We start from the raw sequence: 12,705 nt of genomic DNA, 5'->3' as shown, positions 1-12,705 counted from the left end.
GTTGTTTTACATTTTATTAGCTACTTTATTCAATTTCTGTACCTGAAAACTGGATACATGAAAAACCTGAAAAGCTTTATTTATTTGTATCTTTGCTTTACTGTATTTATTTGTGCTGTTTGATTATTAGGGCCCAAGCCACTAAGGCGCAGGGGTCTATTGTTCTTCTAAGGATTATTGCTATTAGGGCCCAAGCTGAAGGCAAAACCATATAAATGGGCAGGGAGAAGGGCCTCCATAGCGCCACCTTTTGACAAAAATGGGGTGGTACCTTCTTATTTTTACCCGATTTGCTTCAAACTTCATTTGAATAATGTCAAAACATGGCAGATGTAGACCTTTGAAAAGAATCGTGATATCTCAAACACAGTTGCCTTGGCAACCCATCAAACTTTAACATTCGTTTTGGATGCTTTTGAGACTCTTAGCATGCTTCAAATTGTATGAAACTCGACACATGTCAGGATTATTATCCAGTAGACATGGGCAAAGCCTTAGAAATGGGTGGGGAGGAGGGGCTCTATAGCACCACCTTAAAGTGCAGTAAATGTGGAGTGAATTTGACATAGTCCTTTGCTGTTTAACCGTTTTAAATGCCTATTGCCCGCTGTGCACAGTTGCCCTGAAGCAACCGGGGTGGTGATGCCACCGGGCTTGGGCTCGTCATCGGTGCTTGCAGCTATATATATATTTTTTTTTAAATTTCCGTCTTCCGGGGCTTTTTGGGAGACTTAACATGCTCAAAAACTCTTGAAAATTGGCACACACATTGGAATCTGCAGCCATTAGGACGCCACAGAGGCTGGTACCCGGGCATGGCAGGGGGCTCAACAGCGCCCCCTTGAACAAAGTCCGAAAACTTGGTCCATGTATCAAACACGCTTGCACGTATTTGTATGAAACTCGGCACACAAATAGACCTCATCAGGCCTAACAACTTTCGTTCTCTAAGTTATACGCCACCCCAACAGGAAGTCGACTATTACGGGTTGTTTGAAAAACGCATGCTCTGGAATTTGATATACTCCTCCTAGGCGATCAATCCGATCACCGCCAAACTCGGTCAGCATGAAGTCAAGACATTGATGATGAAAAATTGCCAGCAGATTTTTGATATCTCGAACAGTTTGGCCATGGCGAGGCAACGAATTTATGGCGAGAAAAGGGAATCAGGAAGTGTGTTATATTGATTAATTTTTATGAAACTTCACCAGTGTGTTGGTGTAGGAGTCTGATCACATGGATGCAAAACATGCCACAAACTGGCAGCAGGAAGTGTGTCACTTTCAAAATGCTTTGAGATGCTTTCTCTCCCAGTTGACTGTCTCAGGCCCAATAAATAAGGAAGCCTTGAGTGACCGTGCACCTGTTCTCCGACTGACTTCTTGCAAAGCAACACCCAAACAAGACCAAAATGGAAGAAGACGATTAAATAAGTTAATATCTTATAACTTTTGTTTCCTTGTATAATTAATTGTTATGTGTAGAGCTGCACGATTATTCATAAAAAGATCGCAATCTCGTTTCAAACACCCACACAATCGCTTACCTAAAAGATACCGATTTACCTGTCTTAAACGTTTGACAAAAATCATACCGGAAGATTCAAATCTATGTTGGTGCTGTCGCTGAGCCAGAGAGAGCAGTTATCATGAAACAGCTTCAAAAACAGTCTTTTCAACCACACAGTAGCCTATCATTATTTTCATTCTGCGTTACAAATATTCAAATTATCACAGAAGTACAGGGATAAAAGTTTACAGTTTGCATATAAACACTGATGTCTATGACCAAAACAGGGCAAACACCTTCTGAAAGTTAACTTGATGCTTGAAATAATGATTGTATCATTACATTGTTTCGCAACCAGGTGGCGACAAGTCGACAAGTGATTGTTAAAAAATGGTATTTGTCATTGAATCATTCATATGAGATTGGTTCATAAATGCTGTTTCATCTAGTAATGAAAAAGGTAAGTATTTATGAGTAATTTATTGAATCATTGAATCATCAAACATATTTTTTAAAAATAATTCATTCAAATCAATTAAACAATTTTAAATAGACTTCAGCAATTATGTCAGAACCACTAGTAAATTACATGTTATTTTGTTTAGTTGGTGTTCAGAATTGTGGGAGAATCAAATTTTATTGTGGGGGTGGGTAGGAGCGTTAAATAAAAAAAAATTAAGATGATTATGGCTGTCTTTTTTTTTTTTTTGTCAATTCAGTTGTTTCATTTCTATAGGTTTTGTAACATTTTAAAAGCTCTTTATTCCACTGAGAGTAAAAGCTATTCAGTGTATTCAGAAGGTTGCTTCAGAGGCATTAGGTATTGTAAGTATTACATACTACAATGCAACAATAATAAAACAATGCTTTGACATAAAAAAAAGGAAATTTACTTTTGATACTTAAGTACAGCAAGTAAAAATCTGTCTATACAGCTTTCACTTGTAATGGAGTAATATTTGACCAGTAGTATCTGTACTTTCACTCAAGTAATAGAGTTGTGTACTTTGTCAAGTCACCTTTATTTATATAGCACTTTTTACAATGCAGATTGTGTCAAAGCAGCTTTACAGTGATAACAGGAAAATAAGTTTGGCTACACAGAAGCTCTGGAAAAAACAGTGATGTCATTGTCCAGCTCAGTCCAATTTGCATACAATGGTGGCAGACCGATAAAAAATATCAAGTGTTGAATATCAAGTGTCCCCAGTTAAGCAACCCAAACTCCATCAGGTGACAAAAATGGAGAAAAAAAAAAAACCTTGGGAGAAACCAGGCTCAGTTGGGTGACCAGTCCTCCTCTGGCCAACAATGAACAGTGCATGAGTCAAAAGTCATAAGTCAAATTGGGATCGGAACAGTCAAAATATTTAATCCAGTTCCATCTGGTTGAAGATCGGATTCATCACGTCGGTATGGAAAGGGTTTTGTTGAGGATCTGTGCCACTGGCTGTCATGTCGATGAGGCCTTCACAGGGGAGAGTCTAGTTGACACAATCTAGCTGACACTTCAGAGATACGTTGTGGTCGTGTCTAGGCGCAGGTCCTCCATCTGATCTGGATACGGCCCGGATCCGACTGACAACGGTAAACCTTGGGATAAACAGAGAGACTAATATTAGTAGATGGCATAGATGCCATTCTTCTTTTGATGTAATGAGTACAGAGTGTGTCTGCTTCCCAAACAATGCTAGGTGCCAAATAAGAAAAGGATCTACCATCTGCGGTTAATTTTGATATTCTAGGTATTATCAACTGGCCAACAGTAAAATAAGTTTGGCTGCAAACTTTTAGTTACACCATTTAGTGCTTTGTAAGCAATTTAGCAAGATTTTAAAAGCTATACGGTGTTTAATAGGGAGCCAATGCTGTGTTGACAGAACTGGGCTAATATGGTCATACTTCCTGGTTCTAGTAAGAACTCTAGCTGTAGTTTGTTTATTAAGCGAGCAGGGCAACCACCCAGTAGAGCATTACAATAATCTAGCCTTGAGGTCATGAACGCATGAACTAACTACAAACGCATTTGTAATTGAGAGCATATGATATTTTTTTAAGATGGAAGAATGTAGTTTTACAGATGCTAGAAATGTGGCTTTCAAATCAAAGATTGTAATCAAAGAGCACACCCAGGTTCCTAACTGATGACGAAGACTTAACAGAACAGCCATCAAGTGTTAAGAGAGAATTTGAGCCAATAATTTGTAGCGAATCAGTACAGGTATTTAATTAATTTATGGGTGAAATATATGAATATAATAAATCATAAAGCTTTATGATTAATTATAATACATATACCGACCCGAGAGGGAATTATACATATATTGTGAATTAATTACAACGAATTATAATCAATCACATATATGATTAGTTCTGGTTTGATAATAATTTAGAGAAACTATTAGTTTGTCCAGCAAACCGTTAGCTCCTCATAGCCGATTATAAAAGGAAGGTTTTTCTCTGGCCACGAGAAAGACTTCCTATTCTAGCATCAATGCGTAAAGCAAGGATACTGGATCGAAACGTTAAAGTGACCTGGGTTTGTTGCATGAGCAAAAAAAACAATCGAGCATGAATATAATGTATTTAATATATGAAACTACGGATACAGAGACTATACTACTAAACATACACAAACAATACACATATATAGAAAGCGAAAGTAAAGTCAAGAAAACAGAGGTGATCAAAGGAATGGCAACTTACTAACAGTTAAAACCTTTGAGAGCCAGCAAGGAAACTCAGCTTACACATCGAGCTTAAAACGCTTTGGAAAGAATGGTTCTATACTTGCATAGGTTCAGGTGCTGTGGTCGTTTCGTGTTTCTGCGGGAGTTTCGGTGCGTGCGGCTGAAGCGATTGGTCCTTTTCCGAGAAGGTGTTCTTCGGCGGGATTTTCAAACAAGGGTTTAACTTAAGAGTAAGATAACCGGAAAATAAAGAAAAAGAGTCCGTCTCCTAGGCGATGAAGAGAGAAGACTTAGGGCGACGGATGAAGAGGGTTTGACAAAGAAACTTGTTGCCAAAAGATGGTCGTCCCGAAGAGAGGGGGCGCGTGATGGAAGCGCGGTCGCCGAGACGTCCGGGAGAGACGTGTGTGAAATGGCGAGAGACAATCGAGAGACAATGAGAGATGCGTGTCATTGTGTTTTAAGGACAACAGGCCAGAACGCCTCCTGGGATACATCAGCCAATGATGAGGGTGCGATTTTGGCGGGCAAACTCTTTCTTTGTCTCCATTTATGACCTAATTTGCATGGTTTACGAAGTGTCCGATCGGAGTACATTTTCTTCAAAGTACCATTAAAAATAGAAGAATGCATTTTACAGTCATGTGACATACATTTTCAATTAGAGCATAACGAAAGCTTTACAATGAGACCAAACTTGTCAGATGGCAAAGACATAAAAGGTGAGATACAGTTTATACTTGAGTTTTATCGTTTAGAAGAAAACTAATACAACTACAGTCGTAGCTAAGCTTATATACTAGGGATAAATACGTGCACCTTTAAATACAGCGACGGGTACATATTGGCACAGTCATATTTGGAGGATAAATGTACATTCACAATCTCCATGCGTGTTTGTGAGTGTCTGTATGTGTGTGTGTATTGGGGTTGTGGCCAGTGTCTGTGACCGTATGTCCTTTAGTCCCACCAGGGTGACTCTTTGAAGTCTCTGGGGCTGGTGAGAATGTGTTCTGTTTTTCTTTACTGGGGTAACAAAGGTGCCAATGGGGCAATTGGTCCCGGACTTGCCGGAGCCGATTCGTGATTTACATGCACAGTTCAGGAGGCTAAAAGCATTCTGAAGATTCTAACTTGACGGGCAGATCCAATTTTGAACAGACACTACAAATTGGAATCTCTGTTTTTTCTGAATTTAGTAGTAGGAAATTACTAGTCATCCATTTTTTTATATAAGCTATGCATTCTGTTGATTTTGCAAATGGGTAAGTTTTGTCAGGGTGCGAAGAAATATAGAGCTGAGTATCAGTGTAACAGAAAAAACTAATGCCATGCTTCCTAATGATTTCTCCCAAGGGTAGCATGCACAGAGTGAAAAGCAACGGTCCTAGTTCTGAGCCTTGCAGTACTCCACACTGAACTTGTGATCGGTATGACATCTCTTCATTTACTGTCAGATAGGTATGATTTGAACCATGCCTGTGCAATTTCACTAATGCCAACATAATTTTGAGTCTATTAAAAATAATGTTGTGGTTGATAGTGTCAAATGCTAATGATCTTAGATCAAATGCTAATGGATCTTAGATTAGCATTTACTAATCTAAGATCCAGTAACACTAATAGAGAGATACAACCATGATCTGATGATAAGAGCAAATCATTTGTAACTCTAATGAGAGTAGTCTCAGTTCTATGGTATGGTCTAAATCCTGACTGGAAATTCTTGCAGATACCATTTTTTTCTAAAAAGGAATGTAGTTGTGATGATACTGCCTTTTCTAGTATTTTTGACATAAAAAACCTCAACCTGTAACCTGTTGACTAATTTTCTAGGATCAAGTAGTATTTTATTAGTAAATGTTGAAATTAACATTAACAAAGATTCATTATTAGAATTAGAGTATTATTACAGTTCATTATTAGTTCATGTTAACTAATGTAGTTACCTAATGTTAACTAATGAATCTTATTGTAAAGTGTTACCGATGAATTAATGTTATTAAGAAGAGGATCTATGACATCTGGAAGCATCTTTTTCAATAGCTTAGTCAGTATAAGGTCTAACATACATGTTGATTTTGATGATTTAACAAGTTTAGACAATTCTTCCTCTCCTATAGCAACGAATGAATGGAATTTTTCCTCAGGGACACTACAATGCACTGTCTGATGTGATACTGTAGTAGACAGTTGCATGGTTATAATTTTCTCTCTAATATTATCATTCTTGCAAGTAAAGAAGTTCATAAAGTCAAAGCTATGCTGTTTGGAAATGTCAGAAGTTGAAGCTTTATTTCTCGTTAATTTAGCAACTGTATCAAATAAATACCTAGGGTTGTGTATGTTTTCTTCTAAGAGAGTTGAAAAATAAGCAGATCTAGCAGTTTTTAAGGCCTTTCTGTACGCAAAAATGAGAGTCAGTAGTAGTTAGTATCTTTTAAGCTATCTGGTATGCTGAAGAGGTGAAACTGATCAGGAAGATTATTTAAAAAAGCAGTCTTTAGTGGTGATAGTTCTACGATATTTGTAAGAGGGAGGTGGTTTTGCAGCCTTGGCTAAATGTAGTATACACAAGACTAGATAATGATCTGAGATGTCATCGCTCTGCTGCAGAATTTCAATGGCATCGATATTGATCAATTCCATGTGACAATATTAGATCTAAAGTGTGATTACGACAATGAGTGGGTCCTGACACTTGTTGTGTAACTCCAATAGAGTTTAGAATGCCTGTAAATGCCAATCCCAATGCGTCTTTTTCATTATCTACATGGATATTAAAATCACCAACAATTAGGACTTTATCTGCAGCCAGTACTAACTCTGATAGAAAATCAGCAAATTCTTTGATAAAGTCTGTATGGTGCTCTGGTGGCCTGTATAGAAGTAGCCAGCACAAATGTTAAACGGGATTTATCATGTACACTACATAACGATACATGAAGCACCATATATGTGAAAGACTTCTGAGTAATACTGAAGATATTACTATAAATTACTGCAACACCTCCCCCTTTGCCTTGCAGACGAATCTCGTGTTTATAACAATAATCTTGAGGGGTGGACTAATTTAAAGTAATGTAATCATCTGGTTTTAGCCAGGTTTTTGTCAAACACAGCACATCTAGTTTAAAATCTGTGATCATATCATTTACAATAAGTGCTTTTGAAGAAAGGGATCTAATATTCAACAACACAAGCTTTATCATTTGTTCATCTGCTTTATATCTGTTTTTAATTTGTTGAACATCAATTAAATTTTTACCCTTAAATGGGATTGGGAGTTTTTTGTATTTACTAAATCGGGGAACAGACACACTCTCTATGTGATATCTAGGTGAAAGAGTCTCTATGTGTTTGGATTTATCTGACTTCTGTGACATGAGATAGCTAGCAGAAGGTCAGTTTAGCCAGTCTGTCTGCTTCCTGACCTGGGCCCCAGTTTGTCATGTTTCAGCTCTGCCATTTAACTAGAAACAAGAGTGGCAACATTCCAGGACAGATGGATACCATCTCTTTTCAACAGGTCAGGTCTGCCCCAAAAACCTTTCCAATTGTCTATGAACCCTATATTATTCTGCAGACACCACTTAGACAGCCAGCCATTGAGTGAGGACAGTAAGCTAAGTATCTCATTGCTCTGGCGAACACACCTCTTTAATATTTATTTTAGTGACCTCCGACTGATCATTAGTGCCGACGTGAATAATAATCTTAGAGTATTTACGATTAGCATTAGATAGCACTTTTAAATTTGCTTTGATGTCAATCAATAATTTTTAACCCAATTGCTGTAGAAGATTGATTTATTCTTTAACAATTTTATTATTCCAAATTAACTGTTTGTAGAGGGAAAAATGTGTCAACATAAAAATGTGTCAACATAAAAATGTGTCAACATAAAATGGCTAAAAGAAGCCAACATAAAAGAACCTGTCTATGAAAATTGGATAACTGAATGGGGAGTTGAAGTTTAATGAAGTTGAATCAAAGTTTTAAGAAAAGATTTTGGTACTTCTAATACTTTTGCAGGATAGACTAAACGAGATAGCCCCTCTGTTTTGGACAAAAGAACTCTACCTTTAAGTGGCAAATCCCTCATAAGCCACATATCAACTTTCTTTTAAATTTTCACCATAAGGGGTTGGAAATTGGATTGTACTCTGTCTGACTGATTTTTTACAGATATTGATACCAAGATAAGTTACTTCCTCCCTAACTGGAATACCTTCATATTCGGTTAAAGGCAGAGGTGGACAAAGTACACAACCCTACTTGAGTGAAAGTACAGATACTGCTTGTTAAATATTACTCCATATTACTTGTAAAGACAGATTTTTACTTAAGTAAAAGTACAGAAGTACTTGCTTTTAAAAGTGTAAGTATCAAAAGTAAATTTCCTTTATTTATTTTTACTGACTAGTTTTTACTGTCTGTGGAATAAAGAGCTTTTAAAATGTTACAAAACCTGAATTGACAAAAAAGACAGCCATAATCATCTTCCTTTTTTTTTAACGCTCCTACCCACACCCACAATAAAATTTGATTCTCCCATGATTCTGAACACCAACTAAACAAAACAACATGTAATTAACTAGAGGTTCTGACAAAATATTAATTGCTGCAGTCTATTTAATTGATTTGAATAAATTATTTATTTATTTATTCTATGACTCACCCATAAATACTTCACTTGTTTCTTTACTAGATGAATCAGCATTTATGAACAAATCTCTTGAATGAATGATTCAATGACAAATACATATGTTAACAGCCACTTGTCCAGTTTATTAGTAACATATCTTGAATCCCACAATATCTGCCTTTGATCTCGTAGGTGTCTGATCTGAAATGAGCTGGACAATGACATCACTGTTTATTTTATTTATTGTATTTTAATTTACCGGCCACCTGGTCCAAACAGCTCCTTTTTAGATGATTTCAGTGATTTTTTGTCATCTATTCTTAAGCTGTCTAGAATTGTGATTATTGGTGACTTCAACATTCATGTTGATGATATCTCTGATAATTTTGCCTCTAATTTGATGAATATTACCGAGTCTTTTAATCTTTCCCAACATGTTTCCGGTCCCACTTACAGGTGCTGGTCATATAATTAGAATATCATCAAAAACTTGATTTATTTCACTAATTCCATTCAAAAAGTGAAACTCGTATATTATATTCATTCATTACACACAGACTGATATATTTCAAATGTTTATTTCTTTTAATTTTGATGATTATAACTGACAACTAAGGAAAATCCCAAATTCAGTATCTCAGAAAATTAGAATATTACTTAAGACCAATACAAAGAAAGGATTTTTAGAAATCTTGGCCAACTGAAAAGTATGAACATGAAAAGTCAAGTCACCTTTATTTATATAGCGCTTTTTACAATGTAGATTGTGTCAAAGCAGCTTTACATTGATAACTGGTACATTATTTGGCTGCACAGCAGCTCTTAAAAGAATAGTGTCAATGCAGGCAGATCAAAGCACTGTTGAATATCAAATGTCAAGTCAAATGTCAAGTGTCCCCAACTAAGCAAGCCAAAAGCGACAGCGGCAAGGAACCCAAACTCCATCAGGTGACATCAGGTGGCAGACAAGTGGCAAATAGGTGTTTAAATGGAGAAAAAAACCTTGGGAGAAACCAGGCTTAGTCGGGGGGCCAGTTCTCCTCTGGCCAACAGTGCTTTGTTACGATTCAGGTAGCTATCATAAGTCCGACAGGATCGCAACATCAAAAGTATTTATTCCAGTTCCATCCAATTGAGGATTGTATTCATCATGGCTGATGAGGAACTGTGTCGTGGTTGTTGTGTCGATGAGGCCCTCAGAGTGGATGATCTAGTTGACTCAATCTCTGCTGATACTTCAGGGCTGCGTTGTGGTCGTGTCAAGGCACAGGTTCTTGGTCTCACCTGGATACGGCCTGGATCCGGTTGACTACGGTGAACCTCGGGATAACCAGAAAGACTAATATTAGCGTAGATGCCATTCTTCTTCTGATGTAACGAGTACATCAGGTGTTATAGGAAGTGTTCCCGGTTCCGGCTGACCTAATTTATGCAGCCTAATAATCCATTAACAGATTTGAAAATATAAATTGGTAATGTGTTATGTGTATGCCAGGTTAAAGAAATGCGTTTTTAGTCTAGATTTAAACTGACAGAGTGTGTCTGCTTCCCGAACAATGCTAGGGAGATTGTTCCAGAGTTTAGGTGCCAAATAGGAGAAGGATCTACCGCCTGCGGTTGATTTTGATATTCTAGGTATTATCAGCTGGCCTGAATTCTGAGATCGCAATAGACGTGAAGGACTATAATGAATTAGGAGCTCGCTCAGGTACTGGGGAGCTAAACCATTTAGTGCTTTGTAAGTAATTAGCAAGATTTTAAAATCTATACGATGTTTAACAGGAAGCCAATGCAGTGTTGACAGAACTGGGCTAATATGGTCATACTTCCTAGTTCTAGTAAGAACTCTAGCTGCTGCATTTTGTACGAGCTGTAGTATATTTATCAGGCGAGCAGAACAACCACCCAGTAGAGCGTTACAGTAATCTAGCCTTGAGGTCATGAACGCATGAACTAACTGTTCTGCATTTTTCATTGAGAGCATATGTCGTAGTTTAGATATATTTTTAAGATGGAAGGATGCGGTTTTACAGATGCTAGTAACATGGCCTTCAAATAAAAGATTGGTATCAAAGAGCACACCCAGGTTCCTAAGAGACGACGAAGACTTAACAGAGCAGCCATCAAGTGTTAGACAGTATTCTAGGTTATTACGTGAAGAAGTTTTTGGTCCAAAAATTAGAATCTCTGTTTTTTCTGAATTTAGTAGTAGGAAATTACTGGTCATCCAATTTATTATATCAGCTATGCATTCTGTTAATTTTGTGAATTGGTAAGTTTCGTCAAGGCGCGAAGAAATATAGAGCTGAGTATCATCAGCGTAACAGTGAACGCCATGCTTCCTAATGATATCTCCCAAGGGTAGCATGTACAGAGTGAACAGCAACGGTCCTAGTACTGAGCCTTGCGGTACTCCATATTGAACTTGTGATCGATATGACATCTCTTCGTTTACTACTACAGACTGATAACGGTCAGATAAGTATGATTTGAACCATGACAATGCAATTCCACTAATGCCAACATAATTTTCGAGTCTATTTAAAAGAATATTGTGATCAATAGTGTCAAATGCAGCACTAAGATCCAGTAACACTAATAGAGAGATACAACCACGATCTGATGATAAGAGCAAATCATTAGTAACTCCAATGAGAGCAGTCTCAGTACTATGGTACGGTCTAAATCCTGACTGGAAATCCTCACAGATACTATTTCTTTCTAAAAAGGAACATAGTTGTGATGATACTACCTTTTCTAGTATTTTTGACAGAAAAGTGAGATTTGAGATCGGCCTGTAATTGACTAATTCTCTAGGATCAAGTTGTGTTTTTTTAATAAGAGGTTTAATAATAGCCAGCTTAAAAGTTTTCGGTACGTATCCTAGTGATAAAGATGAATTGACGATATTAAGAAGAGGATCTATAACCTCTGGAAGCATTTCTTTCAATAGCTTAGTCGGTATAGGGTCTAACATACATGTTGTCGATTTTGATGATTTAACAAGTTTAGACAATTCTTCCTCTCCTAAAGCAGTAAATGAACTGAATTTTTCCTCAGAGACACTACAATGCACTATCTGACGCAATACTGTAATAGACGGTTGCATGGTTATAATTTTTTCTCTAATATTATCAATCTTGCAAGTAAAGAAGTTCATAAAGTCATTACTGCTGTGCTCTTTGGAAACATCAGAAGTTGAAGCTTTATTTCTTGTTAATTTAGCCACTGTATCAAATAAATACCTAGGGTTGTGTTTATTTTCTTATAAAAGTTTTGAAAAATAAGCAGATCTAGCAGATTTTAAGGCCTTTCTGTACTCAATCATTCTCTCTCTCCACGAAATGCGAAATGCTTCCAGCTGCGCTCCATTTTTCTGGCTGCTAACTTTAGGGCCCGAGTGTGCTCATTGTACCATGTCATTGGATTAATTTCCTTAATCTTTTTTAAGCGCAAAGGAGCAACTGAGTCTAATGTGCTGGAAAAGACAGAGGCAATAGTTCCTGTTACAACATCGAGGTCTTCTAAGCTTTCTGGTATGCTAAGGCGATGAAACTGATCAGGAAGATTATTTATAAAGCGATCTTTAGTGGTAGAAGTGATGGTTCTACCATATTTATGGCATGGAGGCAGTTTAGCCGCCTTGACTAAATGTAGTATACACGAGACTAGATAATGATCTGAGATGTCGTCACTCTGCTGCAGAATTTCAACAGCATCAATATCGATTCCATGTGACAATATTAGATCTAAAGTATGATTATGACAATGAGTGGGTCCTGACACATGTTGTCTAACACCAATAGAGTTTAGAATATCTGCAAATGCCAATCCTAATGCGTCTTTCTTATTATC

The 12,705-nt window shown here is 37.2% G+C and overlaps 1 protein-coding gene across 5 annotated transcripts in view; it reads right to left on the bottom strand.

Moving 5' to 3' along the window:
* Positions 1 to 12,705, bottom strand: part of agpat5 (1-acylglycerol-3-phosphate O-acyltransferase 5 (lysophosphatidic acid acyltransferase, epsilon)) — a 198,647-nt gene that overhangs the window by 76,976 nt on the left and 108,966 nt on the right. Inside the window, exon 10 of one of the 5 annotated variants that reach the window (XM_051916834.1) lies at positions 2,492 to 3,105. The exons of 3 other annotated variants lie outside the window; for them this stretch is intronic. In XM_051916834.1, coding sequence (XP_051772794.1) covers positions 3,023 to 3,105 — 83 coding nt within the window. In that variant the 3' untranslated portion in view covers positions 2,492 to 3,022. Of the gene's footprint in view, positions 1 to 2,491; positions 3,106 to 12,705 lie in introns of those variants that run through there. One more of the 5 variants, XM_051916839.1, reaches the window with a different exon arrangement.

This window comes from Ctenopharyngodon idella, chromosome 13 (assembly GCF_019924925.1).
Source record: "Ctenopharyngodon idella isolate HZGC_01 chromosome 13, HZGC01, whole genome shotgun sequence".
Classification (NCBI taxonomy): domain Eukaryota; kingdom Metazoa; phylum Chordata; class Actinopteri; order Cypriniformes; family Xenocyprididae; genus Ctenopharyngodon; species Ctenopharyngodon idella.
The sequence above is the reverse complement of the archived record's forward strand: the minus strand, read 5'-3'. Positions and strand labels throughout refer to the sequence as shown.